The sequence below is a fragment of the Somniosus microcephalus genome, chromosome 23, assembly GCF_052327205.1.
Source record: "Somniosus microcephalus isolate GS21.2 chromosome 23, FLI_Smic_1.0, whole genome shotgun sequence".
Classification (NCBI taxonomy): domain Eukaryota; kingdom Metazoa; phylum Chordata; class Chondrichthyes; order Squaliformes; family Somniosidae; genus Somniosus; species Somniosus microcephalus.
The window spans coordinates 52,645,029-52,664,043 of record NC_141009.1 but is presented as its reverse complement, the minus strand read 5'-3'; the positions used below and the strand labels follow the sequence as shown (position 1 = coordinate 52,664,043).

Below are 19,015 nucleotides of genomic sequence, written 5' to 3'. Positions count from 1 at the left end.
CCACTGTTAAGGGGAGGTGCCTGCAACAGCGCGATCCCCGCTCGCGAGTGCCGGCAAATGAGCCCGGCACCAAGGAGACGTGCCGGGCTCTCGGGAAACAGCCGGCAATGCCGCGGTGGGGGGGGGGTGGTTGGGAGGCCAGGGACGGAGGTGCTGGCAGGCAGCCGCCGAAATAGCGGCCGCCCCGCACCTCCACCTTAACTTGCGCCGCTGCAGGCACAGTAAGGCCCCGTGAACCAGGCGCGGGTAGCGAATGGCGCAACTGCGGCGTTCTCTACCAAATATCGCGAACGGGGCACGAATGGGGCGCTGCGCACACCGATTACGTCATCGGTGGCGGCGCAGTGCAAATGCCTAACGCCACCATTAGCGCCCCTACTGAATATCGCGGGAGACGCAGCCAGTGGTGCTACAGCCACTGACTGCCTCTTTAGGCGCTAACAGGTGGCGCTACTCACCCAATTTCAACCCCATAGGAACAGAAGTAGATCACTTAGCCCCTTGAGCCTGTTCCCTCATTCAATGACATCATGGCTGATCCGTGACCTAACTCCATGCCCATATTCCGTAATACCTTTGGTTAACAAAAATCTAGCAATCTCAGATTTAAAATTAACAATTGACCTAGCATCAACTGCCATTTGCGGAAAAGAGTTCCAAAGTTCTACCACCCTTTGTGTGTAGAAGTGTTTCCTAACTTCCCTCCTTAAAGGCCTGGCTCTAATTTTTAGACAATGCCCTCTAGTCCTAGACTCCCCAACCAGCGGAATTAGTTTCTCTCTATCTACACTATCAGTTCCCCATAATGGGCTAGATTTTCCTGGAGCTGTCAGGCGGGGTTTCAAGTGTGTGGGGGGGCGCGGGAAATCCCGAATTTGGGGGTCCCGACACCATCCCGCCCAAAACCCCGCCCCACGCAAATTTCAGGGGCGGCGGGTACCCGCCCTGCACTGGGACCCGCCGAAACCAGGCGGGAAGAGATTAGTGCCAATTAACTGCCTGTTAACAGGTAGTTAACAGGCAGTTTTTAGCCTAATCCCTATTTTGAGGGTTGTCATGTGGGATTCCCGACGGCTCCAAACCACGTCAGGTTAGAGCAGGCGGGCCGTCGGGTTGAAGGAGTTGGAGGGGTCGTGATGTCGGCGCTCAGGTGAGTGATGGGTGCATGAGTGCAAAGGTAAGTGTGTTTGGTGTGTCTAAAGTGTGTAAAGAAGTTTTACTTACCTGTACTTACCTTAACAGCCTTTCTTCCTGTAGGCGTCGGGAGCCCATCACTCAGCCGGCACTTAAAGCTGAACGGCTGCGATCTGTGAAAAGTGACAGCCTTCAGCTTTGAGTGCTGCTGAGATTTCTAACCGAGTCTGTGCAGAAGGACTCATGTTAGAACTCAGACTGTCAGTGTTTCACAGCTTCAAACAGCTGTGAAACAGTGATATTTCATCTGTCAAGAACTCTTGACAGATGAAATTGCAATCTGTGACATCACCTGTTGCCGGGTGGCCCTTAATTGGCCTGCTGAGCCCGCTGAGTGGGCTCAACAAGGTCAATCAAGGGAAAATCGCGCGGATTGGCCGGACGTCGATGTAGGTGTGTCAAAAACCCGAAAGTTGTAGTCCCACCTTCTTCCCGACAGGTTCGGGAAGATCGAACCCAATATCTTGAAAACTTCGATCAAACCACCCCTTAAACTTCTAAATTCCAGGGACTACAACCCTAGTTTGTGTAATAATCGCTCATAATTTAACAGGGGGGTCAAGGGTTATGGGGAGGGGGCAGGGAAGTGGAGTTGAGGCCAAGATCAGATCAGCCATGATCTTATTGAATGGCGGAGCAGGCTCGAGGGGCCGAATGGCTGACTCCTGCTCCTATTTCTTATGTTCTTAACCCCTAGAGTCCAGGTATCATTCTGGTAAACCTACGCTGCACTCCCTCCAGGGCCAATATATCCTTCCTAAGATGTGGTGCCCAGAACTGCTCACAGTACTCCAGGTGTGGCCTAACCAGTGTAGCTGCAGCATAACTTCTACCGCCTTGTATTCTAGTCCTCTAGATATAAAGGCCAGCATTCCATTAGCCTTTTTGAACCAAACTGGTTTTAATTAAAAATATCTCTGTTGCAAAACTGAGATCTTGTTCAGTCTCTGGCCATTAATGCTGCTGGTGAATTCCTGACTCTATAAACTGGTTTCACCACATTGCATACAGTTTTTTTTAAAAAGCTTGGGGTGGAATCGTCTGCTTTCCTCCCACCATTTTTCTTCTGGCTATGGCGTGGTTTCAAAATTACTGAGAAGATGCTGCCAGTTTCCGGGAGAGTTACACCACAAAGCACAAGCCCTGGAAACTGTAAACAGGGTGCGAACTGTGGTTTATTTTTGGATGGGCGAAGCAGGATGGACTTTCCTCATCTGGCTCCCTTTGTGATCCGGTTTGTTTTCCCATAAGTCTTCCCTTCCTCCTACAATCTACATCAGAGAGTCATTGGTTCTTACAGCAGAAGGAGGCCATTCGGCCCATCATGCCTGTGCCAGCTCTTTGACAGAACAATCCAATTAGTCCCACTCCCCCGCTCTTCCCCCATAGCCCTGCAATTTTCTCTCCTTCAGGTATTTATCCAATTCCCTTTTGAAAGTTACTATTGAATTTGCTTCCACCGCCCTTCCAGTGGGAACATCCTTTAAAAACCTAAGCTTAGTGTTGCCTTTCTACTTGAAAGTGTAACTGCTGGAGACTTACTACTGTTGATTTGTCTGGTTTCTTTTCCAATCATCACGGTGCCCTACATGATGGGACAATTCTTCTGGGCACTTCACTAACATTAAAATTGAACTGGTATTAAGACCCCACTGAGCTACACAGAAATCCATTTTGCTTGAACCAGAGGAGGGTGCACAGTATAACTCAGGACTGCTAGCTCCATTTCAGTTGAAGCAGGTAGCTGTATCAAATTAAACTTCATCCAAATGACAGTCTCTGACATTGCAGCACTCTCTCGGTAAGATCTTCCCTCAGGAAGAGCAGGGGAGTTCTCCCCGGTGCCCTGGCCAATATTTATCCCTCAGCCATCATCACTAAAACAGATTATCTGGCCATTTATCTCATTGCTGTTTGTGGGTCCTTGCTGCATGCAAATTGGCTACCATGTTCCACTACATTATAACAGTGACTACACTTCAAAAGTACTTAATTCACTGTAAAGTGCTTTGGGACGTCTTGAGGTTATGAAAGGTGCTATATAAATGTAAGTTCTTTCAAGTGGCACTGGGTTAATTTTTAACAGGACATTGCCCTCATATGAGCCGCTTTACAAATAATACCAAATAATCATGGTTGATTGGAACGCCACCATGGTCTGGTGGGATTGAAGTTTGACTCCTTCCCTGATGCTGCTGGTTTGACAATCTCTGCTCCTGGGCTGTGGCAAATCGCCTGCACACAAGGCAGGGAAAAAAACAGATCACTCATAGTGACAGTCCCCCCTTCCACTTGCCTGCCTTCATATACCAACTCATAATGGCCCAGAAATTCGGGTCCCAACGTGTGAGTACGCACGGGGTACTCACGCGTAGGCCCAACGAAAGTGCCGGTTTCGTGCATGCACTGCGCATGCGCGGGAAACCGGAACTTCCGTTCCCCTGAAAGAAGGGGTTAAGAGGTGGAACGCGTGCGCCGGAGAGGCAGCGCGTGCGCATCGAACTTATGTTTGTTTTCCTGGTTTTCCCAGGAGGGTAAGTCTCCAGCAGTTACACTTTTAAAAAGCAGGCGCAAGGCCTGCTTTTAACAAGGTAAATGGTGAATCAATTACAATTAAAACATTTTTTCCACAGGTTTATTATTTTTAAATACTTTAAAGAAAGGTAAGTTTATTTTTAGCCCCGTTAGAAAATGTAATTAATTTTTTCAAAAATTTAAATTATTGTTTAAAAGTTATTTCATGTAATTTATAGTTTATTTAAAAAATGTGATTTAAAATTTTTTTTATTAGAGGCTTTAGTGATGTTTTGGGGCTTACAGTATTTATAGGTTTGACAGCTCTTCCTGTCAAACTTATGAATGAAGCATTCCCTGCTACCATTGGCTCTCCATGGCCCACGTGATCCCAGGGGACGCATCGAACTAACTGCGCCCCTGGGACACACAAGCACTGCGCGCCGGCAGTTGGAGGAGGCCCAGGATCGGAATCCCACGCGGGCCCACAGCTCAACGGCCGGCGCGCAAGGTAAGTGCAGGTCGGGGGCTTGCACCCGCGGGAAACCCCCGACCCGAATTTCTGGGCCATTAAAGGTATACGCTTGGGCGCAAGTTGTCCACAAGTTCTCCTTGGCAGACATCCTACACAGTTAGGGAAGACAAAAGGAGAACAAATTACAGGGCAACATCCTCTCAAAAATATTCGGTCAACTTGGTTTACTTTAAACATAATTATAAGTATATAAATTAATATTTGATCAGATTACACACCTACTCAAGAATCCGATATTTTATCGCTTCCACAAACCTTGTGTTGAGCTCTATAAATAAATCATTCGGTAAATATAACATGAAAGGTCACCACAATTTGAGAGAAGAGAAACTATGCGCTAATCCCTCCCACACCCTCTCAGTTTCTGGGTGGCAGTGTGGGACAAGCTGTACAGTAAGCAAGCAAAAAAAAAAATTGATGTCTTTGATCCTGGAGAGCAGGAGATCGCGCCCCAGTTCTAGACTTTTAGACTAAGAAAGAAAGAGAAAGAGAGAGAGTAAATTCTACTGGTCCAACAGGTGGGGAGAGAGCAGGCTTCCTGAGCTTGCTGGGTGTGGTCTGAGAGAAGTCTTTAACGAGCCAACCCCGAGAGAGCGGCACTTACTGTCACCCCCAGCTGCTGTGTTTGTGTAAGCACATCACAGGAGAAACAGTGCAGGGAGAGAGAGAATGGCGGAGGAGCCCAAGATCGAGCTGTTCATCAAGGTAATGCTAGATCGCTACTGAGGGAAACATCCGTTTCTGGAAATATCGAAGTCTTAAATAAAATGTTTTTTAAATGGTATTTTTTTTTGCGCTAAATAATTTATTTTAGCCCCATCCCTTGTTTAAACTTAAAATTTAAGTCTGTAGTAAAGATGGTGAAGTTTGAAAAGAGTCGGAATAATTAAACTAGCTCTGAACTGATGTCCACTTTCTTTTGGTCGGCACTGATTCTAAAGCTGTCAATTTGTGCGCCCCGGGAGCGACTTCCTTCACTCTGAGATTTGGATTTCGAGTATGTGAGAACATCCAAGGATTGAAAGGCAGTGCCTGCCCATCAACGCTCCAGAACCCCGGCTCTGTCTTTAGATACAGAGTACCTCAAGTTGCTGCTACTTTCACCGTCCAAATACCCCACTCCGAAAGATTTTTTTTCCTAATATGCATGTTTTCAATTTGCATTTCCCTCATTTAAATGTATGTCCTCTGCTCCACTGTCTTAATTTGAAGTAATGTTCTCAGTTAATTTAATCTATACCATTTAGTAGTTAGCTTGAAGAGGTTCCCGTCCTTAACTGCATTCAGTGTGAGCTTCCTTCTTTTTTTCCTTATAGCCTTTCTTTAAGTTTGGAATCAGTTCTGTTGCTGCCCTCTGCTCTATGTCATTCTACTTGTTTTTTTTTACTTGCTCCACCACATAGTCTACATGTTGAAAGATGTGCATTTAGCATTGTTCCCAAGACCCTTTCTCAGTCTCTGTCAATTTAATCCCACTCATTCTTTGGTTAAGATGCACATTTACACTTTATTGTGTCATGTTTCTGCCCAGTTGTATAGGCAGTCTAATGTAAATCCTCTGCCTCCACTGTTTTCCTTGTTTAATAGTTTACACAAATTTATTGTGTTTGATTTTGATACCCGTGCTAATATATCGGTGTACAGATAAAATATATGGTTACAGGTTGGAATCTAATAGAGAGGTTCAGATGACTTTTATAGAATAAACAATAGATCCTGGGACTAAGTTACAGGCTGGACTTTAACCAGAATTTAGATATGTTAGGTATAGAATAATGGATGTACAGGTCTGAGTTACAGGCTGGGATCTATCAAAAGGCTTTATTTTGACTGTAAAAGGGAAGCTTGTGTGGTTTTAGGATTAGATTGCTCTGCAAGGTTTTTTAATTACTCCCGCTCTGATCTCTCTGCCCTCGGCCTCTTACACTGTTCCAATGAAGCTCAACGTAATCTCGAGGAACAGCACCTCATCTTTCGATTAGACACTTTACAGCCTTCTGGACTCAACATTGAGTTCAACAATTTCAAACTATAACCCCATCTCCCATTTTTCATGCTGTATGATTTTGCAATCCCCATTTGCAACATTTTATCTTCCCTGCCTCTTACCTTAGCACAGTATATTCCTTCAATTCCTTCCTCCCCTCCCTGTCTCTGTACCTGCTTAATATCTGTTACATCTCCAGCTTTTTCCAGTTCTGATGAAGGGTCCCAGACCTGAAACGTTAACTCTGTTTCTCTCTCCACGGATGCTGCCTGGCCTGCTGAGTGTTTCCAGCATTTTCTGTTGTTATTTCTTAATTACATGCACTGTTCATTTTATGAGTGATATTTAATGCCAGCACCATCTGTTCAGAGAGTGACTGTCGGTGTGCCTCCTGCTGTTTACACCTGATATTATGCACACTGAAAAATTAATGGCATCATTATTGTAAGCTTATTGAGAAATAACTTGATTCCCGAGAAATTCTGCAATCCATACGGTTTACAAGATGGACATTGCTCTCCTTAAGGTGTCATGTCGTCAATGAAATGCAGCAAAGTGTCTTATGGAGTTTAGAAGAATGAGAGGGGATCTTATTGAAACATATAAGATTCTGAAGGGGCTTGACAGGGTAGATGCAGAGAGGATGTTTTCCCCTCGTGGGGGAATCTAGAACTAGGGGGCATAATTTCAAAATAAGGGGGCACTCATTTAAAACGGAAATGAGGAGGAATTTCTTCTCTGAGGGTCCGGAATCTTTGGAATTCTCTTCCCCAGAGAGCTGTGGAGGCTGGGTCACTGAATATATTTAAGGTGGAGATTTGAAAGGTAAGGGAGTCAAGGGTTATGGGGAGCGGGCAGGGAAGTGGAGTTGAGGCCAAAATCAGATCAGCCATGATCTTATTGAATGGCGGAGCAGGCTCGAGGGGCCAAATGACCTACTCCTGCTCCTACTCCTTATGTCTTAAGTGCAATTTCCCTCCCATTATTGGGTTGCAATTGCAAAGACAACAAGCACCAGAAATAAAGGGAGATCAGATTTACCTTCAGAAAAATGTGATCAGAATAAAATATCTTAGAGCTGGAAAGAGTAAATACAGAATATGGCTCGTAATTTAAAAGTTGCAAATGATAAATAGTACAGGTTGCCGAGGTGGAGCTGATGACAGCAGATTACAATGCAGAAAGTGTGTGTTCCCCATTAATTTTAACCAGTTGTAGCTACCATTACACCAGCATAGACCATTAGTGCATTGCAGCCTTCACTGTTATTTTGTGCCGCTACCACGTCGCTGGTTTCTGTTTTACTTATTCTTTCTGCTTTCAATTTTCTCACTCGTTGATCCCAGTCCTTCTCTTGGTCTCTAAGTCTGTACTTCTATTCTGATCTGCCCACTATCTTTGAGCTGTTCCTTGACTTTTGCTTCATTGACCTTCTCCAACTTCTGACCATTATGCCAGCCTTGGGTGCTTTCCTTCACTATTTATGCTTGGAGCTCGGAGCGTGAGATATTGATCCTTAATGACGTCAGACACTGCGACTACTGTGCCAGTCTTTCTGTGTTTCTGACCGTGCTCGGTTCCCTTCAGCCCTTTTCCGTCTGCGACTGTTCCAACTGGACTTGTCACTTGACTTATCCCCTTCTTGGTTTCTCCGGGTTGCTCTCGAGACTGATCCTGTTGCTTAACTGCTTGACATCTGCAGAATCATAGATTCACTTGATAGCAACTGCAACCAAATTCTGGTTTTGTTTGAAAAGGACCTGATGAGAATTCCCCCCTTTAATACTTTGAGGAGAGCAACATTAATTTGGCGATCCTTTGCAAAAAAATATTTGGAAGTTTAATTCTAATTATATTTTTGTCTTACCCAGATTTTCAACCTGCTCCATGGCATCAGTCATATATAAATAATTTATTTTTCAAGAGATTTACAAAAGGAAAGGAGGATTCTGGAGAGTTTTTAGAGAGATTCAAAATGAAAACAACAGCTGGACTTAAAAGTTCAGGGGGGAGAAATTCGGTATCGCCCCGTTTGGGACGCAATTATCGGCCGGGCGCAAAGTTTAGCGCCTGGTGCTATTTATCGCCTCAGACTGTAAATTTGGCTTCTATTGCCCCGGAGGTGATTGGAGCGCTAAATCAGGCACTACACACCTCTCTTAAGGCGCTAACGCCGAGGAGCGAGGCGCTACCTCAGAGCGCTAGCGAAGCTCATGTGATGTCACTCAGCAATGGAACACAGGCACACTGGCGCCGGCCAGTTCTTAAAGGGGAGGGTCGATCTTGCTCATTGCAGCCTTGAATCTCAGCCTGGAGAGACCTGTACATCAAATCTGCTGGACAGAACAATGGAGAGGCCCAGGGAAAGATGTCAGAGTGCAGCCCCCATAGTCTCTTCTAAATTGATGCAAGGAAGATCAAATCAAAATGAACCTGCAAAGTGCTGCTCAGTACCCAAAACTCCTCAACACAGCGTTGAATATCTCCAGAAGTCTCTCTCTCTCTCTCACTCAGAATGCGTGGTGCAAAAATGTCACCGAAAAAAAGGCAGGAAGCGGTCGCCTTTAAATAGCGCTCCCCTAGTCCCTACCTGACTGCAAAACATTCCCCTCAATCTGTCGTTGCTAGCGGCAGGCAGTAAGGCAGGGGGCGCCACTCAATATGCGATCCGGGGCGCTACCAGGGTGTTGCACGCTCGACTGACGTCACGATCTGCGGGTGCAGGAGATCGTGGCGGTAGTGTTTAGCGCCACTGCAAAATGTCTGGTCAATTTTGCGAGCGGCGCAAACATTGCCGCACCCGGGCGCTAGTTGCTTTGCGCCCCATTAGCGCCCTCTTAAGGCGCTAACGGGAGGCGCAAACCAACCGAATTTTCCCCCTTCAGATATTCCATCATACTGAAGTTTCTTTCAGATCACCTTAGTTGGATGAGCTTTTAAAAGCAACATTGAAACATATCATTGAAACATCTAAGATTCTGAAAGGGCTTCACAGGGTAGATGCTGAGAGGTTGTTTCCCTTGGCTGGAGAGTCTAGAGCTAGGAGGCATAGTCTCAGGAGAAGGGGTCGGCCATTTAAGACGGAGATGACGAGGAATTTCTTCACTCAGAGTGTTGTGAATCTTTGGAATTCTCTGCCTCAGAGGGCTGTGGATGTTCAGTCGATGAGTAGATTCAAGACTGAGATCGATAGATTTTTGGACTCTGGGGGAATCAAGGGATATGGGGATCAGGCGGGAAAGTGGATTTGAGGTCGAAGATCAGCCATGATCTTATTGAATGGCAGAGCAGGCTCGAGAGGCCGTATGGCCTATTCCTGCTCCTAATTCTTATGTTCAAAAGAGGGCTGTTGAGGACTTAAATGGCTAACGAGATGAGAAGTAGCAGTCAGTACCTAAGGGACTTGTCTCATAGTGAATTATTACAGGGTTGTCTAGGATGTTCTGTATTTTTTATAGCAAATCATGTTCAGTGTGAACACCCTCTGGAGTTCTCATTTAGATTGCACTATACAAAAAGAAAAAGGATAGCGATGGAGTCTTGTCAATTTTAGGTAGAGCAGAAGAAGTCAAGTATCACACCATCATCTGGCTTAATAATTAATACAATAGCATTAAAAATTTCAGTATCAGGACCCCTTTATGAAAATGTAGCCAATCACCGTGTAAATCCAATAATAAGTGTTACATTGATTCGTGCTTTAAGAGGTTGCAGGGAATGAGAATTGAGCAAAAAAGGGGCTGGTGTATCAGCAGCTGTCACTCTGAAGCTGAAGTTTAGATGTTGTCAAGGCAATTTAGGCAGGTCCTTGTATATCTGCCTTTTGGCCTGTGCTACATCTGATTGTCCAATACGGTCCTGAGAGGCACAGCCTGATGAGCATGTACAGCAATAAGATTATTTGCATAGAACTTACAGCACAGAAAAAGGCCATTCAGCCCAACTGGTCTGCACTGGTGTTGATGCTCCTCCTGCCGCTCTACTTCATCTCACCCTATCACCATATCCTTCTATTCCTTTCCTCCTCGTGTCATTAGCTAGCTTCCCCTTAAATGCATCTATGCTATTTGCCTCAACCACTCCATGTGGTAGCTTGTTCCATATTCTAACCAAAAAACAATTTTCCAGTCAATATTATTAACAAACTATGCGGCCTGGAGTTCTCCTCCGCACTGGCGCCCAGATATACCCGTAATCTTTTACGTTCATCCATCAAACCCTTGTCCGAACAAATCTCCTCCCACAAAATTGGCCACACCACCCCACGACTCTCAAGTGCGTGTATCCTCCAATAGCGCTTGTTCGGGGGGGTGGGGGTGGGGGGGGATGGGTGATTGGTGGGTGCCGTCAATCAACATTGCCACCAGATTTTCAGGTGCAGCAGGAAACAAAGTAATTCTTTTGGTCTTGCAATTGCAATTTTTTGTGCATTAAAAAAAAATCTATCCTCACGGAGACCTGCTCTGGATTTTCTATTTCTTTGAATGGATTTTTCTGGCATAAGTATAAGTCACATTAAAAGTTGAAAAGCTTCCCTGATTGCAGGTTCTTAAACATGCTGTGCCTGATGTGTTTGAATGATGGTTAAGAACATAAGATATTAGCAGGAGCGGGAGCAGGCCATTCGGCCCCTCGAGCCGGCTGCGCCATTTAATAAGATCATGGCTGATCCGATCTTGGCCTCAACTCCACTTTCCTGCCCGCTCCCCATAACCCTTGACCCCCCTGTTGCTCAAACATCTGTCTATCTCAGCCTTGAATATATTCAATGGCTCAGCTTCCACAGCTCTCTGGGGTAAAGAATTCCAACGATTCACGACCCTCTGAGAGAAGAAATTCCTCCGCATCTCCGTCTTAAATGCACAACCCCTTATTCTGATACTATGCCCCCTCGTTCTAGATTCCCCCACGAGGGGAAACATCCTCTCAGCATCTACCCTGTCCAACCCCTTCAGAATCTTATGTTTCAATAAGATCTCCTCTCATTCTTCTAAACTCCAATGAATATAGGCCCAACCTGCTCAACCTTTCCTCATAAGACAACCCTTCCATCCCAGAAATCAACCTCGTGAACCTTCTCTGAACTGCCTCCAATACAAGTGTATATTTCCTTAAATAAGGGAACCAAAACTGTTAAATAAGTTGAAACTTAAATTTTCATACTTGAAGAAGAAATATACTGGTGTGGGTTCGACGCTTTCCTTGGGCTCTGATTGTTTTACACTTATTTATGACCATTATAAGTTCAGGCGTATTCTAATAAGATTGGAAGGATACTTGAGCATAACTTGACATCGGCAAAATGGTCGCCATATTTCTGGGTCTAATGTCTAGGTTGGGCCTGAATATTTATTTGTGTTAGATGATTAAAGGAGTAGCATCTTGTGTTTTTTCATACATAAAAGCATAATTACTTGTTCTCATTCTTCCCAAGAATAGCTGTTAAACATTAAAAATCTTAAAGTTGGAATTGTTAATGATTCGTTCGTAAGATCAGGGTAACTTCCCCGTCGTCTGAAGTGGATATAGCGCCAAACGGGATAGGGAGTTCCATCTTATTTCCCTTCAGTGGAGACAGCAATGGCAACACGTCCAGGCATTCAGTGGTGGAATCGCAGAGCTGCAATTCATCGGCAGTCCTGATAGAGCAGGAGCACTTCTGTGCTTTGTTCAAAAAAGAGCAAGGAGTATTTTTTAAACATATAAATAGGTATAAATAAATGTTTGCAGTTGAAGGCTACAGACATGTCCTGCTGAAGACATTTGGCTCCTTGAGGTGAGGGATGTCAGTGCTGGAACACTTGAGAACCAAGTGTCATCAAGTACTTTCAGCTCAGATACTGCAGGGTCCTTTACTCTGCCTCAGCCGTGTACTTTAATCCTCCCACACTCTTGATTTGGAAGTTCTTGATGACATTAGTGCACAAGTGTTTCACTATCCAATACTGATGTCCCTCTCCTTAAGGATTATGACCTTTTCCATTTCCCACCCCAGCGTTCCTTGTCCCCTCTCTTGGCGAGACTGCCGATCATTATTTTAGCAATGGATAATTGCAGACTTATCCCCACCACTTGTCCAAGTTTGAGTTTGCCCAACTTGATTTCACTTCGGCCCCTTACCGTCAACAGAAGGTTCAGGAGAGTTTAATCACATCTGTTTGGGCAGGATTCAAATCCAGATCCCACAGTTGATAGTGTCTCAAGCCATTGTATTGTCCAATTCCCTCTCTAATTAGCTTCCTAGTTGATGTCATTTCAGAGGCAATAAAAGCACATCCAACGTCCTACAAAGGTGGTTCTCATGTCTCACCTAAAACTGATCAATGTACGTCTATTTGATTCTACTTTCTTTCCTTCCTCCTTTAAAGTTGGGTGTACTGGGACTTTAAAAAGGGGGCGATTTTAACCCTACTCGCTCAGCAGAAACCTGGCAGGAGGGCAGTTAAAATCGCCCTGGCTCTTAGCTGTCCAAAAGCCGCCACGATCGCAACAGCTGCAATTTTAACCTGCTCTCCAGAGCAGGCAGCAAGGACACACGCCCGGAGCCAACGGGGTCCTTCTTTATATAGGCATGTTGCCGCCCGATGACATAATTGAGTTAATTTTAACTCAGGCCTGAGTGGGGTATCCACCTGGAGTTAAAATCGGGGCCATTAATTTCTTGTCAAGAAGTGATCTAATCATGGATCACTGGCTTCTAATCTTTACTTGGTGCATTGAGCTGTTTTCAGATCTTTTATTTGAGCACAGTAAGTGCGACAGTAGTGTGGAATGCATACATGCAGAGTGGAGTAGAACAGGAGAATCTGCTATCTCTGCAGTCACAGCTTATTGTATATAGGATGTGCACAGTTAGACCATATCATGAGATTATTGCAGCGAGTGTAGCAAGGTGCTATAATGAGGTTGTTGTAGGGAGGGGTTCCCAGAAATTCCTTAGGAGGATGGGTATGGGAGGGTTTTTCTACAGCATAAGTTGGGTGGGAGTGGCAGAATTTGGACTAGTGCCAAGTGCCTGCCCTCTTTTCTTCTCTCTGCAGTGAAATTTTAATGGGCAGGACATGGGCACTTCTTGCATATGCCCACCCATGGTGTCAGAAGAGGAGGCGGGTCTGGCGAGGTAACCGTCTGCTGTCAAGCTTTCGACCACAAGTTTGATCGAAAAGATGGATTTGGACAGTCTTTATAAAGTGGAGAGAGGAAGTTCCAGAGTGAAGGGCCAAGGCAGCTGAAGGTATTCCCTTTGAGACTGTCCACACTCATTTCACATCGGACCCTCGGTGTAGGCTATATTTGAGCCCAGATCCCCAGAGGTGAATGGCTGGTATCCAGCCCACTGCAGCCTTCCCAGTCTACCCTGTCCCTCTTTTCAATTTGCCCGAGGAAGCTACTGGTTGTCCCAGAATAGGTAACCTGTTGCTTCTATCGAAATAAATAGTGTCTGTTCATGGACCTGGCTTCCTGTTTATATTGGCACTGAACGCTATCTACAGTGACTTACAGTGAGAATATTTGCAAGGTCATTGAAACATTTTATTAGGAATGGAATTGTGAAGATAGGAAGTCTTATAATCCTGCATATCTAAAGTGTTAAAGATAAAAAAAGACAAATAGCACTGATGTAATAATGTTAAATGTAAGAAGTCACACAACACCAGGTTATAGTCCAACAGTTTTATTTGCATCTCCACACCATGGCGTAATAATGTCATGTAGTTGTACAACTGAACTGCGCAAGAGTTTCACATTTTTAAAAAAACATCGTCGTACTGGACCCTAAAATAATACCAGTGTTTTGCAGTAGTATCAGCCAGTGGCAAGTGTCACACGGCAGATTCATATAACATTGAGTTATAATGAACACGGCACCTTTACTACATTCCTACATGTACAACACTGGGCACATTTCAAAAGTAATTCATTGGCTTTGGGACGTCCTGAGGATGTGAAAGACACTATAGAAACGTAGGTTCTTGCTTACATTAAGGAAACTCAAGACACAAACTAGTTCTCTGCAAAATGTTTCCTGATAATTATTGTTGCATTATTTTCTCCCTGCTTTGAGCAGCTATTATCTAGCTGTCACACGCCCTTGAATATGCTGCAGTTTCCAACACAACAGCATTTTATTTGGTTATGCAACCGCCCCATGCTTAGCACATGCCTCTGACAAATTACCATGGTATGCTTGTCTGATTAAGATCATGTTTTGGCAGAAGACATTCTGAAAGAGCCAGTATTTCCGTCACAGGGAAGAAGAAGAGCCAAAACAACCAGTTGATTTTGTTGGAATAGCGCCATGCACAAGTGATCAGCATTTGCCAGAAAAAGACTCTGCCCCTTTAACAGGCGATCTTTTCCCATCCACCCACTCCCCTCCCCTATAGTCCACCAACAGTCACCGAGGCTTCAGCCACCATAACCCTATGGATCTCTTCTTCAACCCCTCCATTTACTACACATCTCTTCTCCTTTATAAGCCTCCTGAAAACTGGCCTCTTCGCCTTTGAGTGCAGCCAGCACTGATGTAATAATGTCATGTAGTCGTACAACAGAACTGGGCAAGAGTTTCACATTAAAAAAAAAATCATCGTACTGGACCTAATAATACCAGTATTTTGTAATGGCGTCAGCCAGTGGCTCAATGGTAGCACTCTCTAGGTGGGAGGGGCTACGAGTGAGCAGGTGTTACTGGTTGCCTGATTTCATCAGGGAGTTGGAGTGAGTTTGTAAAAAGTTGGTGGTGGTTTTTCTTTCAGGTTTTAGGGCCTTTTTGGCCCATAATCAACAGCCGGGCGGGCCCCTCAGAGGATAGTGTTCCCAAGATGAATTTAATTAGGGGAGAAACGGCACACCAAGTACAGTGGAAAAGAACAAAGACAGCAGAGGGCAGCAAGGGTCGAGTGCAGACTCAAGCCTTAATCTGGTTCAGCTCTCCCTAAAGAATCTGGTGTCCGCGGGGGGAGAGGAGGCGGGAGCGGGCGGGGTGTGTGGTAAACGTAAGTACTCCAAAGAAAGACGGGGAGTCGGACATCTCGGTGAGCAGGAGGGGGCAAGACGAGAGGGTGCAAGAGGCAGGAGCCTTAAAGGGGCAGCAGGACAGGAGCAGCGAGACAAAGATGCCAGAAGGGAACGATATAGGTGCGCCATTGTCCCAGAGAGAGAAGGATCAGGGAGCAAGGGTCAGAGCTGGAGATGAGGTCGAAGGGAGCGACACTGTTGGAGAAACCACGATAGCAGGAAGACTCTTTATGGGAGCTAACCGGCGTCGAGAAGAGAATATAAACAAAAGGTTTACGGATGTCTGTAAAGCAGTTGACGGAGGGGATAAGGGAGCTGAGACTAAGTTCCGGGTGCTAAAGGAAGAGTGGGAATTATTGCAAGCTGAAAAATGCAAGGGGGCCATTCTCCGCGCAAAGGCTAGAGATGCATTGGAGGGCAAAAGATGCACTAGATATTTTCTAGAGCAAGAGAAGCTGCGACAGAGATTATCATTAATTGGAGAGTTGAAGGTTGGGGAGAAGATCATTCATGAAAGTGGGGAGGTTTTAGAGGTGGCTAGCAGCTTTTATCAAGAGTTATACACAAAAGAAGACATTTACAATTTGGCGATGGAGAAGGTTAGTGCTTTAATTGAAGAGGGTTTAAAGGAGGATGAGAGAAGCATGTGTGACAAAGAAGTAGGATTAGCGGAAATAAAAGTAGGAATAAGTGGAATGAAGGGGGGGAAAAGCCCAGGGTCCGATGGACTAAGTGCAGAATTTTATAAAGAATTTTTTGAGATTTTAAGTCCATTGCTCTTAGAAGTTTTTAAGGAAATTAAAATTGAGGGAAGCCTGGCCCCATCTATGAGGAGAGGTGTCATAAGCTTAGCTTATATAAAATTAAAGGGGATAGAAGGGATCTGAAGAATTGGAGGCCCATCACATTATTAAATGTGGATTATAAGATCTTGGCGAGGGTTATGGCAAATCGTATGAAGGAGGTGTTGCCGCAGAAAGTTTTGCCCTCTCAGTCCTATGGAATCATAGGCCGGGACATCGCAGACTCTGTGGTCTCAATCCGAGATGTGATAGAGCTCATGGAAGAGAGTGGGAGGGAGGCTTATGTATTAAAGATAGATCAAGAGAAAGCCTTTGATAGGGTTTCTCATGAGTTTTTATTGAAGTTTTTGGAAGCATTTGGTTTCGGGGAAAATTTCATTGAGTGGACAAGGATTTTTATTCAAACATATTTAGCTGTGTTAAATGTAATGGTTTTTTATCCAAGTATTTTCCGATATAGAGATCAGTGAGAGAGGGTTGTCCCCTGTCCCCATTGTTGTACATATTGGTAGCAGAACCATTAGGTTACATGATGTGAAAGAAACAAGGTGTAGTTGGGATTGTAGTTCCCAGTTCTGGGCTGGTGTCGGTGATACACCAATATGCAGATGACACAACCTTAACATTGAGAAATGGGGAGTCAGTGAGGAAAGCTATGGATGTAGTGGAGGAATATGTTGTATCCGTGTGTTAATGGAGACACGGAATGCAGAAGTTGGTTTAACAGGTGTTTACTGAACAAAGTCTGGAGGTGAACTAAACGATACAAGACACTATACAGGTTTATATAGCCCAAGTGGCCATTACCGGCATTACAGTACATAGGGGCTCTTAAAGGCACATACACCACAATTCCTCCCCTTTTAGACAACCAGTACATAACATTTTAAGTAATTATTAATTAACATGTTTACAAGAACAATAATCTACACATTTGCTGCAGTTAATCAATTATAAGTCAGTCTCTCTGGAGGCTTCCTGACTCGGTCCGGATAACGCCTCGGTGGTGTAGTAGTTTTCGGTGGTGTAGTAGGTTCTTTTGGCAAGGTCGATTCGGCTTGAATGCCAGTGTCGGGTTCATCTGGTTCCAGTATCACCGGATCGGAGGTAGATACTATGGGTACCTCTGCTTCATCATTAGGCGTATAGAGTTGTGGTGTAGGTTGTCCCTTTTCGGATGACTCTATGATCTGGTCAGCATGGCGCCTTATTATGCTTTCTCCAATGTCCACGGTATACATCAGCGGTCCTAGTCGTGTGCAAATAGTTCCAGGCTGCCATTTCTCGGTACGGTAGTCCCGGGCCAAAACTTGTTGACCTATCTGGAAGGTTCTAGTTGGCCTTTCATTCATGCCTTGAAATTGCCGGTTCTCTACGTTCCTTCTGATGTTTGGCTTGATCAAATCCAGCCGGCATCTTAGTCTTCTATTGAAAAACATCATGGCGGGAGTTTGGTTTGTAACCACATGTGTTGCATTCCTGTATGCAAACAAGAAGTTATCTACCTTATGCTGTAGATTTATGTCTTCATTACCCATGGCCTTTATGGCCTTCTTGAAGGTCTGGACAAACCTTTCAGCCAATCCATTGGTGGCGGGATGGTATGGGGCGGACGTGTAGTGCTTAACCCCATTGTTTTTTAAGAACTTCCTGAATTCTTCGGACACAAATTGCGGTCTATTATCAGAACAGATCTGTTCAGGCAGCCCATTCCTGGCAAATATGGTCCTTAATACTGTGATGGTTTTTTCCATGGTGGTGGAGGACATCTTTACTACCTCCGGCCACTTGGAGTGTGCATCAACCGCGATTAAGAACATTGAGTCCATAAATGGACCAGCAAAGTCGATGTGTACCCTTTGCCATGGAGATGAGGGCCACTCCCATGGATGTAGAGGGGCTTGTGGTGGGGCGTTTTGGACCTTCTGGCATCCTAGACAGCCCTTGGTCATTTCTTCGATGTCTCCATCAATACCTGGCCAACACACAAATGCTTTGGCTAGGTTCTTCATTTTCACTCCACCCAGATGCCCCTCATGAAGCTCCTTTAGCACTTTATCCTGGAGTTTGGGTGGAATCACCACTCTGGATCCACACATCAAGATTCCTCGACACACTGACAGCTGTTCTCTTCTTTGCGAGAATGCTGGCAACAGTGGTTCGCCATGTGCTGGCCATCCCTTCACCGTTAAATCGTAGACTCGTGAGAGAGTCGGGTCATTTCTCGTTTCCTTTTCAATGGTAGAATTTGTTACTGGTAGACATTCCACTATGGTTGAGTGGAACATCTCCACTGGGTCCACTGTAGGTGCCTCTTCTACCGTTGGCAACAGTAGACGCGATAAACCGTCAGCATTTCCATGCTGTTTTGATCCTTTGTATTCTATGTCATATTGGTGTGCCCCTAGGAAAAGGGACCACCTCTGTAGCCTTTGCGCTGTCATAATGGGAACGCCCTTTTTAGGGTTGAATATGGAGACGAGGGGTTGATGGTCAGTCAACAAGGAAAATTTTTGTCCGTGTAGGTAATGGTTGAATTTCTTCACTCCCCATACCAGGCTGAGTGCTTCCCTGTCGATCTGGGCATAGTTACGCTCAGCTGAGTTCAATGAGCGTGACGCAAAAGCTATCGGCCGCTCCAAGCCATCAGGGAATCTATGCGATAATACCACTCCTACGCCGTAAGGGGATGCATCGCACGCCAGTCTGATTGGCAGTGATGGGTTGTAATGAGCCAAAACTTCCTTGGACGTGATCAAGCCTTTGCATTTATGGAAGGCACATTTACAGTCTTCGCTCCATTTCCAAATTACTTCCGTTTGTAGCAGTTCGTTAAGAGGGTGCAGAACAGTTGACAAGTTCGGTAAAAATTTACGATAGTAATTTATCAATCCCAGGAACGACCTTAATTGTGAGACATTTTCAGGTGCTGGGGCTTTTATGACCGCTTCAATTTTTTCA

At 45.0% G+C, this 19,015-nt stretch overlaps 1 protein-coding gene across 1 annotated transcript in view; it reads left to right on the top strand.

Moving 5' to 3' along the window:
• The first annotated feature begins 4,664 nt into the window (after positions 1–4,664).
• LOC147101851 (chloride intracellular channel protein 5-like) overlaps positions 4,665–19,015 on the top strand; it is a 43,505-nt gene continuing 29,154 nt past the window's right edge. Inside the window, exon 1 of the mRNA XM_085965846.1 lies at positions 4,665–4,948. Coding sequence (XP_085821972.1) covers positions 4,913–4,948 — 36 coding nt within the window. The 5' untranslated portion in view covers positions 4,665–4,912. The remainder of the gene's footprint in view (positions 4,949–19,015) is intronic.